This window comes from Poecilia mexicana, unplaced genomic scaffold (assembly GCF_051168715.1).
Source record: "Poecilia mexicana isolate PSO_F unplaced genomic scaffold, ASM5116871v1 scaffold_5, whole genome shotgun sequence".
Taxonomy (NCBI): domain Eukaryota; kingdom Metazoa; phylum Chordata; class Actinopteri; order Cyprinodontiformes; family Poeciliidae; genus Poecilia; species Poecilia mexicana.
In genome coordinates this window covers 3,116,018-3,135,156 of record NW_028263374.1, presented here as the reverse complement: position 1 = coordinate 3,135,156, position 19,139 = coordinate 3,116,018, and the positions used below count along the sequence as shown (strand labels likewise).

Genomic DNA, 19,139 nt, shown 5'->3' with positions numbered 1-19,139 from the left:
CTTTGTTCCATTTTGGTGAGTGCATATATACTTGCACTGCGCTCAACAAGTACTTAGTAATGTAAGGATTTCTAAACCTTTTTTTTCTGGAAATAGTTGATTTAATCTGCAAGAAGCTGACTGCTCGGGTTGATGTAAATAACTCGATTAGTGGCACCTGCAGCTTCTGTGGGGGGATCGTTTTAAAAGCTGAAAGCTTTGAAGAACAAATTAAGAAGTCTGTGTGGAGAAGAACGACTCGCTTGCCGTAGAGGGAAAAAAAAGCGTTCAGGTCAAGCATATTGAGGTCATCACAATCTCTAAAGACACAGCGCCAAGGAGGATGCTCCTCTACAGCAGGAGGAAGGGAATGATAAAGCTCACTAAAGACTTTAAGCAAAAAAAAAAAAAAAAACACAGTCTAGTTCAAGTCTCTCGTCTCTGAACTTGTCTATTTTTTTCCCCCAAGTTTGTTTAATTCAAAATTATTTCAAAACAACTAAGCATTTCAGTACTTAGTTGTGAAGTGTTTTCTGCTGCAGGTGCTTTACCTCCAGAGTGAATGAGAGGACCACGTCTGACTTGGACAGCAGATTTTCATCCTCCTGACCCATGTCCATAATGGAGGTGTTGTGTCCTCGTTTCAGCTTCTGCAGCTTGAACTCGCCGCCCTTGGAGACCGGCATGCTCTCCAGGTTTGCCATCAGCAGGTTGACAGACGAGCGCAGCTCCTCGATGTACATGGCCTCCATCTCTCTGGAAACGAATCTTGGAAACCTTCCTCCAAGCTTAGCAAAATAGGAGATCGTGAATTTAATCACCAACTTGCATCCTGTATCGATTCTTGTAAAATGATCCGAGTCTGCATTTATTTCAGGGACCTTCCTGTCTCTATGTCCATCCTGTTCTGTCAATATTGGCTTTGCATTACATGTCAGTTTTTAAAGGGGCAGTATGATGTGTTTTCCAGTCACATAGTGTCATTTTGCAACACAATCAAGTAACTATGTTACCTTCAGTTGTTCTAAAATTGCTATATTTCAAGTATGACTCAAAAGACATTTGACATTTTTTCTCTGTCTCTTTAAAAACTCCTGCTCATTCTGAAACTCCGCCCTCAGGAAGTGATCACAGCATTGCTTCTCTATTAACCCTTTAATTACATTTTTGCCAGTGCTACACTGAGAATTAACTCATGTAATGAGCTGAGCAGATGCCCAGTTCTGCCAGGTGTTTGCTAATTGCTGCTGGCTAGTCTGAAGGAGCTGAGAGGTGGAGTCAGGAGGGAAGGGAGCTCTGTGAGGTTGAAGCTTGGAAACTGCAGTTCTGAGGAGGAGCTTCGTCCTTGAAGGTCCACTCAGGTGTTTTGCAGACCTGAATGGTTGTCATGGAGATTAAAGGATTTCTAAAACATCTGTTAAAGAATCAAGCTAACACTCCAGGTGAGTTTTTGATGAGGGAATAACACTGTGACACGATGTAAAACTAAAAACAAAGTGAATCTGACATAATATTTCCCCTTTAAAAACATCTACATAAAATATATATATATATATTTTTTTTTTACACAAAGGACATCAAATTAATGTCTTTGAGTAACAATAAAGCAAATTAGCTTATTTTGTTAAGTGTTTATACTGCTACAATATGTAACAGGAGAAAGTCTTCTCAAATGCAAATTACGTTTAAGCATACAAATGGATTTCAATAACTTTATCATACATGTAAAACTAAGGATCACTCCTACAGTTGCCTCTTATCATTTTACAGGTTAATCTTCCTTCATAACTCTCATCCGTCTTTTCCTTTTACCCGAGCGATCTGATCTGCCATCTGCAGCCGTCCATCCAGTTCCCTTCTGATCTGAGCCGCCTGTTCATCAGGATTGTCCAGCTGGGAAAACACAGACATGCAGCAGTTTGCTTAGACATCCACTAAAAATCACATTCAGGTCCATGAATAAAAAAAAAAACACTATTTTAATCATACTGTACTAAAAGTAAATTACACTCAACAACAGTTATTACCAGGCTAAACTGAAAATAATCTTAAAAAAAACAAAAAAAACATGTATTACTTCCTCCATTAACCAACTAAAGGGATACACTAGCCTTTGGATACAGTTACCATGGTAACAAGTGTGGGGAGCAGGTACAGCAGTTTTCAAGTTGTGAATCTCTTTTAGTTGTGCACGTGCATGTAGCTTCCACAAGAAGCTATGTTTCAGACATGACTCGATGCACTAGAATCATTAGAAACCAAACATTTTCCTTTCACGTACGGCCACATGCACACAGCTGAATGGAAGCAGAGAGACTGACTTCAAACTGTTCAAGGTCTCTGTTTGACCAGGACACCATCTGTTCTTTAATGAAGTACAGTCAGAGCTTATTTGGTCTTTTCATATGTTATCAGAACAAATATGCACATAGTCACAGCAACGGCGACTGCATGTTCTGGACAGTACGTGGTCCACATTATCGCCTTCACCACCAACAAAGGAAAACATGAAAAACAGATCAAAGTTTCAGTCGACATCTAAGCAAATGACAGTATCGCATCACTTAGATAAACAGTAATGACAGGAGTGAAGCGTTGACTGAAGGATGGAGTCTGTAGTTGAATTAGTGAAATCTTACAGCGCTGTAGCTAGCAGTCATGCTATGTTGGGTGGATTTCACTACCAACAAGATTTGATGAAGGGGTTGATCAAAAAGACGTGTGGCAATAAATCTACAATAACAGTGGTTGTGGTTGTTGGACTGAATTAAGAAAACTGGTACAAAAAGTTACTTGGAGATTATCCCTTACTGAATGCTACTGCCTTAGTAAGGAGCCTTGAGGCACTCTATTTGAAACAGGAAGGAGGGAGGAACAAGACCCAGAAGCTTTGACACGCTGAGTTCCACCAGATAAACAACTGGAGAACCAGTTCACAGCCTTCATATATAAACTAATCTATTAAAGTCGATTAATCAAGAAGATATGATATAAAGTGTCAGATATTTATGGACATGTGTGATCGTCTTGTCCACCTTAAGAATCACCAAATCTAAACCGTTCGGAGAAAAGGACGGCTGATCCAAACCCGTTTCCTTTTTGTGTGAGAACAAAAGTGGCCCATACGCATGCAGAAAATGCATGCGTTTTCTGTGCACAGACCAATCCGTGTTACATCTGGGCGTAAAAATTTACCATTTACATCCGATGCACGTTTTCACCCCATTTTATTTTCTTATTTTGTGTGTGTGTTGATTTACTGTATGTGGATAAATGGGATTCAGGTTTATTGTTTATTTTAAACAGTAAAAGATGAAAAAAAAAAAAACTTTGGTTTCGATGCTCCCTGGGTTAAATAACACCAAGTCAGATTCCAGTGCATTTAGGTGAGTTTTGATGTTTTGTAGTTTATTGTCCACTAAAACAGTTTTCATGGCTGCCGCACTTTCACAGCAGGTAACAGGTTTGCATATGTTCACATTTCATTTTCAAGGTTTCGCCCAGAAAAGTTGCTAAGCCAGGTGGTTGGGTGCTAGGGCAAGTCATTCAGCCAGCAGCCCGTTGTGTTTTCAAGTTAAATGCTTAAAGTTGACAGGAAATTTGAAAATATCACTTGATAATCGTGTTTTATTGGATTAATATCTTAACACCAACTATAATCTTAAAAAATGCAAACATAAAAAAAAAATGTATATAAGCAATGCTAAGTCTGGTGGGGGCACAAGTAAAGCCTGGTGGCCCACCAGGCTTATAATGGGGGAAACCCTGATTTTGTACATGCCAACATGTGCGTGAAATGTTGCACTGCGACAATTTTTGTGCGTACGCTCGATTCACATGAGGCCAAATAGCAGTGTGTCAGCAACATTCCCAATCAGTGGTGACAAATGCATTGTTTTATGCCATATAAGTGAATGCACTGTACAGCCATGTTGGCGTTGCAACTGATACAGAAGACCAGAGAATACCTAAGTTAACTGTGATTTTAAAGACTGAAATCTCTGCTTCAAAAATCAGCAGGGTTGGCCATTAGACAGTGCATGCATCTTTCCATAAGCCTAGTCTCCGTAAACAATGATAACAAAGGCTGAGATACAAATTGAATTATAGAACAACACAGTTAACATGCACTGAGAGAACAGCGAGGTTGTTGTTTTCTTTTTGTCAGATGCATTTTGCATTAGGCCAGTTCAAATCTTCAATAGACTTAAAAGCATTTGTTGAATGCAAAATCAATAAAGGAGAGCAGTCTTGTCAAAAGACAATGGTGACTTCAGTAACCAACTTAAAAAAGACATTCATATTAACAAAAAAAACTGCATGCAGTTTTAACATTAAAGTCTGTCGTCGTTAAGCCTTTTAATGTGACTCTGGATAATCAATAATGAAACAGTGAAAACACTCCAATAACAGCACCAGTTAACAATGTTGTTTTTAAAGAGATGGGCCCAGTCCAATATTGGTATAGCACCCAATATTAATATTTTATTTGGATAGGATATAAATAAGTTGCCAAAGGCCAATCAAAGGCAAATTGTCACACTCTTAAAATAATGGCCTATGTCAATTTTTGACAAAAGTTCTTTTTTTGCCTACAACATTGCTTGGAAATAAAGAGGTGGTGATTTTTGTTTTCCTTCCCCTGAAAATAACTTTTGGCAAAAAATAACTTAATCCATTATTTTAGGAAGGTGGTGAAATGCTACACAATGATACTGAAACATCATGAAATGCATAACATCAATCATTAACCTCTAGTTTAAAATCTTTATTTCACAAAAGAGACATGAACAAACAAATCATTAGCTGTTGGAGCTCAGATTAGTTTAGGAACATCTAGGTGGTAAACAGGGAACACGTATTTATTCAGTTTTGACCAGGTCTGATGTAAAATCAGAAGTCGTTAAGAGAGAACGTGCAAAACAATGGAACAGCAAAACATTCCCTCTGATACAAGCTGCAGTCGATGGAATAGTCTGCGTAAAACAGATCCTGCTGTGCAACGTTGCTCTGTTCGGCGGCAAAGAGGAAACGGGGAAAAGCCAGCGTAGACACCTTAGCAGATTTTCCTCCCTCTGGGGCTCGACTATGAAGACATTCACCATCTGGCGTATTGCACAGAGGCAAGACAGCAGTCACTCCTCTAATGAGAGCAGGGACATGCTGGGGAAGGCCTTGGAGGGGAGGAAGCTTAACTGGCTCTTCTTCAAACACATCCACACAAAATCACATTTGGAAGCTGACAGAGGGACACAAATACCGTCCCCTCGGCTTCTACCTGCCTCAGCTCTGAACACGCTGCAGCCACGGTCAAATATCCACCCTATAGCTGCACAGATTTAGCAGAATGCATGTCGCCAAAGTACGAAGAGTGACCATAAGCCTTTATTGCAAAGGATTTCTTTTATTGCTTAGTGGAATCATTTCTAAAATCACTTTTTTTGTGGCTTAAGGGATTTAACTTGTACATAATGTACAAGTTAAATCAGATTTGGAGTTGAAACCAGGTCTTACAAATGGGAGTCTACAAGTAGAGCAGCTAAACTAAGCATTATCAGCTATATGAGCTATTTGAATCTTTAAAAAGCTGTAAGAAAGCATCTCAACATTATATTATGGTCATTTCTTAAGCCCAGAAGAGTTTCAGTCTCTATTTGCGGTAAAAATTCTTCTTTTAAAGAGCCAAACGTTATATATATTGCTTGATATTAATAGGCAGAATCAAGTTCTTGCACCTTAAATGCCAGTCCTTTTTTTCCCCCCATGTGCACTAATGACTGGAAAGCAAACATCTCATTAATGTACTTGGAACTTTATTGTTTCCTATAATTGCTGCAGTTTCCTTCCTGCCAGCCCTCTGGAAATCACCACCCCAGCTTAAACAGGACAGCCGACTCATCATCCACCCTGTTATTTTGTGCTGGGAACCGAAACAGAACGGCCTCAGCGAACAAGACGGGGTGAATTCAGCGGGATGCTTACGTTAACTAAGTCACACTTGCTATTAATATTAAAAAAATAAGAATAAAAAAAAAAGAGGAAAAATTTGTTATCCACATTTGTTTTCGCTCTCATTTGTGTCAATCTATGTAACAGACAGATTTCATCAGGTGCTGATCTTGGCAATTTTTAAGATATCAGTTACAGAAAAAACACGTTCAGGACAGATGTCAAAGTCCCCATGTCTTTACAGCTGCAGTATGTCACTTTTACATATTCATTGAAATGGTCACTATGTCATGACAGTGTAGTTTGAGACAGATCATTTGTGAAAATAAATCTAGCTCCTGTGCCTTCTGGCAGTGTTCCCAATAATACCTAGAAACAACCAATGAGAGAAAAGGGGCGGGTCATAATACTGTCCATCATACCCATGCAGGTGTCACTCAGTCCCAATTCCCCCTCCCTCCCAAGCTCTCTGCTTCGCTACAGCGTCTCCCCATCACCAGAGCCTGTCGTGAATGCTAAAGCTAGTTAGCATGACAACAGATGACGGCAGATAAACAGTTTTCCTCTAACGGTAAGCTGTTTCTCCGCCATTGGCACACCTATCAACGCATTTACAAAGTTGACTGACGGCCTGGCTCTGATTGGTTGTTTTTGGTCGGGAGCGGTGCGTTTCTTCAGACCAGCAACAATACCAGCAGAGACATGACAAACTGCACTGGGAATGCGCAGGCTCATCATAAACAACGCTTGATTGCAGGAGACATAAACATGCAGAAACTTGCTGTCATGACGAATTACTATTATTTACTGTGTCAACCGACGTTTTCTCTTTTTTAATGTTTATTACTGCCTGTGTGTATTATGCGAGTGCTGTAATGTGGAATCAAACCATTTCTACCATTAAATGTGCTAATGTTCTTGAGTTGGTGAAATTACATTAGAAATAACTGTAGAACATGACCTAAATATGTCTTGCCTACTTTGAGCCAGTTGAGCTTTTTGAATCGTAAAAAACATTGGCTTCGCCAAAACCTTCAACATGCCAGTTACACGTTACGCATTTCAGATGGAAACGGCCAGGAACTGATGTGAAATTTGTTCTATCTCACAAAGCTTAGTTTGTAATTTGATTTGTTATGCAGGTGTAACTGCTGGAAGCCGCAGACATGCAAATCATGCACCATATAACAATGATACGCTATTCAGGATGAGGCAGCCTCACCTCTCAGCACTGCTTCTTCAGAGGCCGAGCTTCTGAGTTCAGGTAACATTCAAGGTAAGATTTAAGACTGTCATTCACAAAATTTAAGTTATAAGCCTCTAGATTCATTTTTTAAATTTAATTATTTTCCTGAAGATAAACTTCAGACTTCAATTCTGACCTTTGTAGAACTTGTTAAGGTTAGGTTTTGAGTAAAGGGTTAAGAGTTAGTGGTTTGTGTTTTCTTTTTATTGTTTATTTGTAGTATTTGATTGTTCATTTGCTAATCCTTAGTTCATTTATTCTCATTTGTGTGTTAGTGATACTGACAATGTGTTACTTAGAAACATTAATTAATTTATCTAATATCTACTTAGTAACGCTTTACTCTAATATGACCACTTTCTTCGGTAAAGAGTAAATCTAACACATTACTTTTCCAAACCAGTAATCAGATTCTAGTTACCTATCCGAGTCACTGTGCGCTTCTATTTTTCTCATTTTCTTTTCTTAAAAAGATACACTGGTAATCAAGTAAATCTTTTTACTGCTGCAGTTTGTAACTCACACACCGGCTTCCTTTCACTCTTCATTCCACAAAATAAAAATTAAGAATTAAAGTCAAGTCTCGAGTCTTTTACTCCAGACTTTTAAATGCAACTCGAGTCAGTGTCTTGAATGTGAGCCACCATGTTTGGCAGGATGTCGTACTTAAGCATGGACTAAGACAAACCTCTTAGAGAACAATAATCTGTGAGGTCAATTTTTTTATGTTGTACTATTTTGGAAAAAATAATAAACCTAAAATAATAGCACTGATTTTATATAATGGCAATTACATTAGTTACTCTTTTTTTTTCTTTTGGAGAATAGAAATGACAATAATATGGAACAAATATTCCCCCTTTTTCTTTTACACGGACCAGCAGAAAGGATGAGAAACAAACAGACGTGTTGATGCACTAACCTGACAGGCATTGTAGAGCAGCTGGTGCTCAAACTTCTTGATCCCCAGAATCTGCTGGAACATTTCATACAGTTGGTCCTTGCTGAGGATGAGCTCGGAGGCGGCGCTTGCAGTCATCCTCTGCTGGTGCTTCCGGGGATCTTCTTCCCCTCGGTAGATGGTGTCAAACTTGGCTATCCATGAGCTCAGCACGGTCTCTTTGCTCAGGCCGTCGATCTCGGGCAGACTGCGCACGCGCTTTTCGATGTGCTTCTTAAAAACCTCACGAGAGTCGCTCGCTGAAAAACCACCACTCTGCACCATCCGGGACACACGGTCACTTTTCAGGAAGATCTGAAGTCAAGCAGGAAAAACAAAATATCGCTTCGTTATTATGTTCTTAGCATCACTGGCTATTGCACGTTAATCCTCTGTCTTAGCCTTAGTTTATCCTTTTCTCTGTCTTTCTACACTGTTACTATCATTTTATGCCTCTCAGTTTTACAATAAGCTAAAACTATACGCTTGAGATTTCAAGTAAGTTCAAGTCTCCCCTCTTTCCCGCCGTCCTCCCGTACTAGTAATTTCCCGTAAATGTCCCGACCCGGATTATAATATAATAATTTTAAAAACATTTCTGTGTCTCTCTAAACAGTCTTCACCTGTTCTCCTTTCTGGTTTTATTGAAATTAATATAATTTTTATATCTTCAGACTCTGAAACTCCACCTGGCTCTATGACCTGCTCCTCTCATAATAAAATAGCTTAGTTTATTTAAAAATTAAAAGCAGTTAATACATATTTAAATAAACTAAATGAAGACCTCACCAGAGCTTCTTCACCTTTCTTCAACATCATTCTAGCACTGCTGTTTTCCTAAATATCTATATAATATATATATATAATATAATATAATATAAATACATGTTAAGTGGTCGAGTATGATCAAGTGTTGCTCACTTTAAATAATAAAAAGGCTCATTTCGCTGCTGTTTCAGTCTCATTCTAAATCATTGTGACTAGACTAGCTAACTTTTAAACAAAGTTAGCAGTAACATTTTGGACATGTGACTATTCCAGAATTTAAACGGCTTAACCAAAAAGCCGTTCAGAAGGGAGGGGGAGGGGGAGGAAGCGCTCTGCTGAATGCGCTGTTGTGCGCCTTCAAAATAAAAGCATGCGAGTGGAAGATTTTAAAATTCTTCGCAACTGCGGTGAATTTATTGGGGGGGACGAATGTGGCTCTCTCCAATATTGAGGGGGACATGTCCCTCCTCTCCCCCCCGCTTCCTACGCCTATGTAAGCACCTCTTGATATCCACTTATTAAATGGGTAAATGGAAAATATAATAAACAGATCGGCCCTACATTGCATTAAAGATAAATCCAGAGCAGAAAGTGCTGAGATTTTCACATGTTGATGTTAGAAGCATTTTTAGCTGCTTCCTTTGCTACAAATGATCAATCGTTCATTAAAGGAATGCTGTTATTGCATTTTATTCAATAAATGTCTGTTTTCCTGTCTAAAAGGTTGTTGTTGTTTTTTTAAACTGAATAATTGATTTATTGTCAGAATAGTTGATAGAATGATCGACTAGTAAAACCACAGTTAGTTGCAGCCCTAAAGACTATGCATAATTGGATTTGAATCTAAGTTGAACATCTTTGGACAAAGTTGCATTTATGTCAAATGAAATGGGCTGGATTGCAAACAGTTTAAAATCAATATAATTTCTTTACTTTTTTTGTAACGTGCCCTAAGAAAATTGAGATCTATGCAAGTTTCCAGAACACATCCTTCTTTTGTAGAGCGTATTTCCATTCCAGAAAAAATTAAAGAAGCAGCAAATAAAAATTTACACCTGGCCTGAACTGTACACCCTGGAGGGACGGGGTGGTGTTTGTGTGTTTCTGTGTTCATATCTGTGCAGCTTACAAATGTAGTATCCAATCTGAAACATAACCATGTTAAATTTGAGGGATGAGAACGCCAGCTTTGCTGTAAAACTCACCTCATAGTAGCTCTGAACAGCGTTGATGAAAGCCTCATCAGCCACAATCTGAGTGTCTCCACTGAGGAATGCCTGAAAGCGATCTTTGACGGTCTGAAGCTGCAGCTTGCTGATCTGAGGGACGCAGAAAGCATTTTACGTTTCAAAAATAACAAAACAAATCATGACCGAAAAAATAGGAATTAAATGAACGAACATACACCCAATTTAACCTTTCCACTGTTCTGTCCAGAAACATTAAGGCTTCTCAACCAATGTGAAAGCTCAGACAAACCCAAACCTTTCTGCCATTTCACCTATTTGGCGGTCTGAGGTGTCTTTCTTCAGGGGTACAGAGGTCACATAAAGTCAAACGTCTATGCATTTGCTGGATGATCATCACAAGGACAGTTCACTGAATCATGAAATCTTATTTCATTATGAAATCTTATTTCATGATGCTACTTTCTGTTGTTCTGCTAATCTTGTTGTGAGGTGAAGACGTGTCCAGGAAGTACTTTACCATGAACATGATTCCACACAAACTGGACGGTATAGTATGAAGTTCTCATATTTGCAAGCATCGTATTACTTCTACATCAAAAACATGAGTTACTTTACATGAGTTGGCCAGGGTTAAGCTCAGTCAGAGGCCCCAAAGCTGTGGAACAGTTTTCTCCTACAGCTTTGCGTTGCTGACTCTGTGGAGGTTTCTAAAAGAAAAGCAAATTTTTGTCATTATTTTACTGCTTCGTATGCTTGTTTTATTCTTTGTATGATTTAGGATTGATTTGTTGGATTCGAGAAAAGACTGATATAATAAAAAAAAAAAAAAAAGGAATACAGACCAAACAAACTTCAAAACATCTCAGGATTCTAACAGATGTCATCAACACCGAGTAGAGCTTGAGATCTAGAGATCTAGATAGAGTTCACTCATCTAACAGTGACAGAGATGGGATTAAACCAGAAATCTTTTAAATCTGCCTGACTCTTAATTCCTCTGCTCACCAGGTTCAGCCATGCTTTTTAAAGTCAGATATGAAGAGCATATCTGCTCGTTTTTTATTTTATTATTATTACTATTTTTTTGTAAACAGAAGGAAACCTGTGATTTGAAATGGTTTACTATGTACTTTCAGAGAAAGACAAAACAATGTTCACTTTGTTCAGAGACATTTAATATGTTTGGTCTAAAAGTGAAATATTAATATATCTCCAGCCTTAGTGCCTTGTGCTTCAAGATTTATCTGATGTGTCATTGCAACGTTTCTGGATCACATTAAAGAAACTTTGTATCCATCTTAATTGTCTGTAAAATTATTGTGTTCCAGATTTTTTTAAAAGCTACATTTTCAACCCTAATGATATTCAGGCACAAAACTCTGATAAAGGAACTCTGTCGTATGTCAAACCAGCAGATGCATTTTTAATAGTCGTACGTTAAATTACTCTTCGTTTCTCAGTCAGCAGCAGAATCGCAGGACAAAGTCGACATCTCAAAAAGTTACATCAGAGGTGATCGAGGTTTTTCAAAACGCCTCTCTCCATGAAAGCTTCATGACGCTGCAAAGACGGACGTTTCTTACAAATTAGAGTCTGAATAGGTTCAATTGGCACATGGACTCACCCCAGCCGTGATTGCAGATCGCTCGCTCTCACTGCATTGTGTGAGTGAATATGTGTAAGAATCAGCATTCATGAAAACCATACGGCGCCCGTTCATGTGTGCTTGCGAGTGTGTGTGTGTGTGTGTGTCGCTGTGTGGGAGTGTGTTTGCATACGAACGCAACAGGCCAACTAAAAAGGCTTTCATCATTATTAGCAACCGACATGCTGTTCTCATGAATTATGCACATACTATTGAACTGCTGCTTGCAACAAGTGCAAACAAGGACCAGCATCCCCCTAACACACACACGCATACACACACACACATGCACCCACACACATTCACAACATTATGATCACTGGCAGGTTAAGTGACTAACTGTATTCAAGTTTTGATGGAAAAACTCAAATGCTGCTTTAAATGAAGGTTAGCTTCAGATTTGTAATTTAACGTTTACACACCACAACACCTGCCTCCGGTTCAGCCTGTTCATCCTCTACAATCATCATTTGAAATTCTGTCTGGCCTCATTGAAATAATGGCTTAATATTCAGAATTTGCCCTCTAAACCTGCTGAGTTCATAACGCCCACATCACATAGTTCTCTCATTCATCCGTCACAGACAGTTTGAAATAAAGTTTTAAAATCTATTTGTATGTCATGAACCCCTTGGCAGAATTAGATTTAATATGATTTTCTTCCTAAAAAGAAGTTTGAGTCTCAGTGAGAGTGAGACGGGTCACTTCCAACAGAAAATTAAGCAATCAAACACTCTTTAGAATAGCTGGCAAACATTTTGTATTAGCGATAATCAACAAAAAATGTCTACTGTAATGAGAATTCTGACTTATTACCACAACAATAAATTTTAAGAGAAGATTTTTGGAAACATACACTAAAATTCCCAATTATACTGGGGGTTTTTTCCCCCCACTATTGGTTCCATATGGAGACCCTGGTGCCTCCATCCCCCTACCAAACAAAAATATATATATGTATATATATTTATGTATGCATATTAAATAAAAAAAACATGAAATGGCATATCATCACTCATCACAATAACAGAATAATGTAGCCAGGGTCTGGAAATGGGCCTTTCAACAAATTAAGTTTTTTATCATTAAAAATGGTGGTATTTATTGCCACTGCAGTTGTACCTTCTATCAGAAAAACCATATTGGGCACAATGTAAAAATGTATTTTTTGTGTTAATTTATCTATAGAACGTACAAAGGTTTTGATGCTCCACTTATCACGAAGCTTTAACTTTTATGTCCCACATCAGACATGAGGGAAACGTTTCAAGAGTAAATGGGGTTTGTACTCCTACTCTGAAGAGGAACCAGAGGAAGTTATAGGCGGTATTGTAATGTTCTAAAAAAAAAAAGAAAAAAAAGAAACGGTTTACGTTTGCTGATATTGTGAATACAGGCCTTATGTTTGGTCTCGAAGCCTGTTAAAAGCTTTCATTTTGAAATCCCACATTGGATTTGATTGAAGCTCTTTGATTGGTATCCAGAGGCCATCTGCTCTCAATCTGAAGAGGAACTGATCCGGAATATCAGTTTCTGTGTGTATATACGGAGACATGGGGTAAATATAATAATTTACCGTAATATTTTTAGGTGCATATCTAATGGTTTATTTTGGGGAGGGAAAGCGAAGTAAACAGGTTTTTAATTCAATATATTTACATAAACAAGTGTTTATGTTACCTTTCAAATAAAATAACCACGTTTATTAATACAAAATAAATAACACTGATGTAAACAGTGGCATAGAAAACGCTGAGTAATTATGCAGAGATTAGCATAAACTTTCACTCATATGTAGCAGAAATCTAAGAATTGATTGTTTCCAATGTATGAGGTCCATTTCTTTCCAATCAATCTACTCAAGTAAGAGTAGCAATAGTTAACAATATTACTCAAGTAAAGTAAAAAATACTTGCAGTAAAACTACTCCAATCAATCAATGCCTTTCCAAAACAGATTGTTTTACAGATATTGCACTTAGTTCGGGTGAAGCTTTAGAAAACAGTTTGCAGAAACGCCTCACTTACAGGGAGAAAACAGTCCCGAAAGTCTGAGCATTGTGCAGCCCGAGGCTGGCATTATGCGGTTAATGTTTTATGCTGGAATTTACAAGTGAAATATTGGCTCTTAGTCACAAAAAAAGGCTAATAAAAAATAACTTACACTTTTTCAGTTCAGTTGAAGTGTCTGTATTAATGAAGTGTGTCTGTGAGCTGTCTTACCCAGCTGCACAATGTGCTCTGATTACACAAAGCGTTGACACCTTGCTCGCTGCTTCAGTGCACCGTGAAAGTCATTTCCTAATGTGACACCAATTAACAGACTGGTCTTTTGCGGCTGAATCAGAGATCAGCAAACAACTACAAAATAAACATCTGACAGTATATGTCAGATTCTTCTTCTTTAAGCTGTGAACCTATTGACTACGTGTGCCTAGAGGAATAGCTGATTCAGCATAGGTCCCTGAAAAACTGATCTATTTCTGCAGCCCGCTGCAAAATGTAATGCTCGATGTAATGTAGTAGGGTTTTATGGCCACTAAAAGTCTAACTTGTTTAATGAACCCTGCGTATTCAGTATTCATGCAATTGCATATTTTTCTGTGGAATGTTGCTCCTCATTATTAGCAAAAAATGCACCTATTTGTTGGTAGAGCATAACTAAAATAGTCAAAAGACAGTGCCGTTTTCTTGGCATCTAGTACTGACACCAATACTTGAATACAAGTCTGATTGACTTGCTTGCAAAGACTTTAGATATTAGCTTCTATTGCTTAGAGGCTTCTGGTCCAGTCTGTTGTCCAGGTGAAGTTTGACATGCTTTGTCTCCTTTATTTTGTTTGCGTTTAAGATGAGACGATTGTTTCCACATCATGCACAAATGGTCCAACAACTCTCTGTACTTGGCTTCTTGTCTGGTTCTAATGGTGAAGAGTCATCTGACTTGTGTTCAGATGACAGGACTCTGGAAGTCTGAGGTGTTCAGAGCAGAAAGGAATGGTGAGAGTACACTGCCCTGTGGTGCTCCAGTGCTGGTCAGACACACAACCTTTCAATCACAAATTGTGGTCCGTTTGTCAGATTGTTGATCCAGGTGACTTAGTTGTGTAGCAACAACAACTTGGTCCTGAGTGTGGATAAAGCTGAGGAGCTGGTGATTTGCTTCAGGAAAATCAGCCCACATCCACTCTACTCTACATGAACGACACGTTCAGCACATGAAATTTACGTGACGAAACATCCATGCTGATCTCTGGACGCCTCCTCCTTGTCATTCAATATGGAAATTTTGGTTTAAGCTCAGGCGATCGTGCTTACCATCCTCAACTTTATCACCATAGCAATCCAAAGTGTGAAAATGTGAAATTTTCAGCACTCCAAATGCATTAAATTCAGCGATGCTGCCTGGACAAATGGCTATTAGTTTTCTCTAGCAACCACACACGATTGGCTATTTTGCCTCACCTCCGGATGCTGCTGACTAGAAATTATGTGAAATCTGTCCAGAGAAATTCACTGTTACTTCAGATTTCCTGTAAAGACATGTCAATGACAAAATGAATACAAAAAATTCATCTTTGTATTCATATTCTGCTCACTTTTTCCCTTTGTTTTCATCAGCCATTTCCTGAGTTGCCAACAGGACCCAGTGCTCTTTAATAACTGGTCCTGTTCCCTACAATGGTCCTGATACCGAAGAGATGATGCTGAAAGTCTTGTTTTAACTTCACAGTTTTCCTTTACCAATGACTTAAAAATCAAGATGTTGCACTTCTACCTTCAGTTGTGTTGAGGTGGGATTGGTTTTCATCTGCAGTCTTTAGGTCTGGAGCCACAAGTGGCTGAATGGCTCAATCAATACTTTAAACAATGAAATATTTATGTTTTATTCTTTTGCTGCCGAATGCTAGTAGGGCTTTGACCACAGTTCCACCCAGACTCTGGAACTTTCCCACCAAGCTTCAAATTTGTAGATGAGTTGACTCGTTTAATGAGAAACTATTTTTTTAAACATTACTTTTGAGTTTTCTTTTGTTCCAAAGCACTTTGTGACATTTACCTTTTAACGGTACTAGTCGTATATTTTGGTGTTTGTTTGAACTTTTGAAGCCTCCAACAGTCCATCTGAATATTGAAACATTTTGGGCCCAGAATGTCTTGGTGTGGCAAAGAACATTCTCTTGTCCATATCAGTTGCTACTAATAGGTAGAGGAAATGCTGCTGCTACAAGTACACACGGTTTATGAATAGAGTGCATAGTTAAATAAATAAATAAATAAGTAATGAATGCAAATCCTCTGTCTCCCTTACTTTCTCTCTCCCTTTATTGCTGCTGCTTGTCCTTTTTGTTTTTCAGTCAGGTATTTCCCTTTAATAGCAAGACTTGCTCCTGGATACAATTTAGCTTTAAACAAAAAAGGCATGCCTTGTATTGTTTGTATTCTATCAGCAAAAAAATAATCAATAAAGCTCCTGATTTTTATCGGTTGAGTTACAACTGAGGAGTATTAAAGGATTCATTAGTGACTGGAACATTTTTCTAACGGAAGTAGATTTTTTCCCCTTCCCTCCTCCCTTTGATGTAAAACGCAACATGGTGCGCCTCAGGAAGCAACAGTTGGTGTCATGTGATGTCTGTGTTACAGCTTCCATCTAAATCACACAACTAGAGAAGCTTTATTCTCTCTTCTCTTGCCCGTCTTACCTTTTGCTGCCTCCTGGCCATGTCGGTGGGTTGCTTTGCGTTGAACGGATAAGCAATGCAGCGCATCACAAACACATACAGCTGGAGCCGCTTTTTCTTCTCCTCCTCCTCTCTCTGCATCTTCTCCAGGTCCTCCTTTTCCTTGTCGCTGCCCACCGAAGGGCTGGGGCTGGAGGGTCGGCCACCGGCGCTGCCGCGGCCCCGGGGCTGAAGCCCTCCGCCGCCATGATCGTCGGCGGATCGGCCCGGTGGCCGTCGGGCTCCTCCGAGGCTCTTCGAGGCGGTCACCTCTTTGCGCTCCACCTCGACCACCTCGTCCCCTTCTTCCTCACTGGAAGACGGATCCAACATGCTGCTGGAGTCTAAAATAAAACTACTGTTAGGCTAAACAAAACTGCATTAATTGGAGCCACAGAGGGAAAGAGGCACAAACGGTGCCTGATTAACGCCACAAGCTGCTGGTGGGGGGAAATCTGCAGCCGATCTCAGCTAGAAAAAAGGAGAAGAAAAAAAACCCGGAAATACTGTTGGGTCTTCTTGGTTGCGTGATGTTCAAATCCTTGTAACTCCAGCAGTGTGTGACAGATAAGAAGGATTTATCAGGAGTGCACATTTAAAAGGGGAGGGGTCACAGATGGAGGAAGCGCTGATGTGTTGATGCTCCGCTGCCTGCAGGAGGAAGAGGCAGAGCTCGGAGCTGACCGCGGTGCTGAAAAACCCGCCTGTTCTGGGATCAGTTCGGCCAGTCAGCCAGCGACCACCTGATGATCCAGCTCAGTCAAAAGAGGGACCGGTTTTAGACAGCAGCAGCAGCAGCAGACCGGAATCGAAACCGATTTATTTTCGCAGTAAAAGCTTTCTGCTTCGTTTCAACGGAATAATGTTTTATACTTAAAGCTTATGGAAACACTTAATTGCATACGGCAAGTAGCAAATGTAACCTTAACACACAAAAAGTTGCATATAACTGTATGTCATTCTTATGGGTTCGGGGAATGTTTAAGAACTGGGACAATTTTTGTTTTGTTTTGTTTTGTTTTATGTAAAGTCAACAACTCTGGTTGTTTCCCCAACTCTGGTCCTCATGGCACATTTACCTGCATGTTTTACACGTTTCCCATTCGGATGTTTGCAGTTCGGCAGAAGTCTGTTCATCAGCCATCAAATGAAATCATGTGTGCTGAAGCAGGGAAACGTCTAAAACATGCAGGGCAGTGCGCCTTGTTTTTCAACCCTTGAGGACCCGGGTTGAAAAACACCGTCTTGGAAATCACTTGACAAAACCCGAAACATTTCAATGAGATTAACGTGATGTGTTGAACACAGAGATGGCAAATGAATTTGAAGGTTTAATGGAAAAAAAAAAAAACTTACAAAGATCACAGGTAGTGAGGGCAGGAAAAATAAATAAATAGAAATCCAAGTGAAAGAAACCAACAGGAAGAAACTTTAAAAAAAAAAAAACTCCCACTGAGCACAACGGAGAAGTGATGGGAGTAGACCAGATGATGCAACGAGGAGTGACTGAGATAAGGTGCTTAAATACTGGGAGGTTGAACGTTGGAACAAAGGAAATGAGCTGATTGCTGATGGGTTGCAGGTGTGAGTGAAGGGAGTAAGCGGCAGACTGGGGAGAGAGAAGGTGGCACATGGGGCGAGGGAATGAATCTAACACTAACACTCATCAAACTAGAGTGACAAATATTAACTTGAAACAAGAAATAAACTAAGGAAGAACTGAAATGGAAATGGAAACAAGGTAGAACTAATAGAAAAAAATGAAGGAACACAAAATATGACAACCCCCCCCCCAAAAAAATTTAAACAACCTCAGATCCTAACAGAGATAAAATATGTAAATTAATGTGGTTCCCATGTGTTTTCCTCTAACCCACACCTTAAAAATAGCAATTATCGTTGGAAAAGGACAATCTGGACAAGTTGTTAATGCAGAATTACAGGCCAGTTGTCCATTCACCAATAAGGTTATTGAAGAAGCTGCATTTCAACAGTTAAATACCTTCTTAACAATGACCAGTTCCTTTAACGTCTTTCAGTCAGGTAAGTCAGTCAGTCAGTCATGAATGCAGGTTGTAGAAAAACCACGGTTCTGGTATTTTTGATCCTCAGCGCAACATTTGAAACTACTGACTTTGATGCGACTGGAGAGCTGGGTTGGACTCTCTGGCCCAGTACTTGACTGGTGTGAGTCTTAAAGGACAGGGACTTTTTGTGTCAGTCGGTCATTTTACATCATGGTTCACATCAATCACATGCGGGGTTCCCCAAGGGTCCATCTTGGAGTACCTCCTATTTAAAATCTACATGCTCTCTCTGGGTCAGATTATGAGAAGTAACTAGATATGCTACCACAATCATGCAGATGACACAGATTATACAGTCATCAGGTAACTGTGAAGCCATTCAAGTCGGTAGATGCAGTTCAGCTCTCAAGTTTGCGAGATCAAGAGTCCTTCCATTGGGTAATCGCTCAATCAGGTTCTTCATGGATGAAGGACAATTGTTAATTTAATTCCCTAATCATTTTCAACTTGGTGTAACTCTCTTGATTTAAACTGAAAAAAAAAAAAATATATATATATATATATATAAAAATTAACAGTTATTAATATGTGTTCCTATAATTGACATAAAAACATTTTATGTTGTGTAACTATCTGGGCCCAAGCTAGCCAATCAATTTAAAACCTGGGATG

The 19,139-nt window shown here is 39.2% G+C and overlaps 1 protein-coding gene across 1 annotated transcript in view; it reads right to left on the bottom strand.

The window, feature by feature from the left end:
- cadpsa (Ca2+-dependent activator protein for secretion a) overlaps positions 1-17,187 on the bottom strand; it is an 84,269-nt gene extending 67,082 nt beyond the window's left edge. The window contains exons 1-5 of the mRNA XM_015011309.2: positions 16,423-17,187; positions 10,088-10,201; positions 8,097-8,429; positions 1,792-1,872; positions 531-767 (exon numbers count right to left, since the gene is read on the bottom strand). Coding sequence (XP_014866795.2) covers positions 531-767; positions 1,792-1,872; positions 8,097-8,429; positions 10,088-10,201; positions 16,423-16,773 — 1,116 coding nt within the window. The 5' untranslated portion in view covers positions 16,774-17,187. The remainder of the gene's footprint in view (positions 1-530; positions 768-1,791; positions 1,873-8,096; positions 8,430-10,087; positions 10,202-16,422) is intronic.
- Between the last annotated feature and the right edge of the window lie 1,952 nt (positions 17,188-19,139).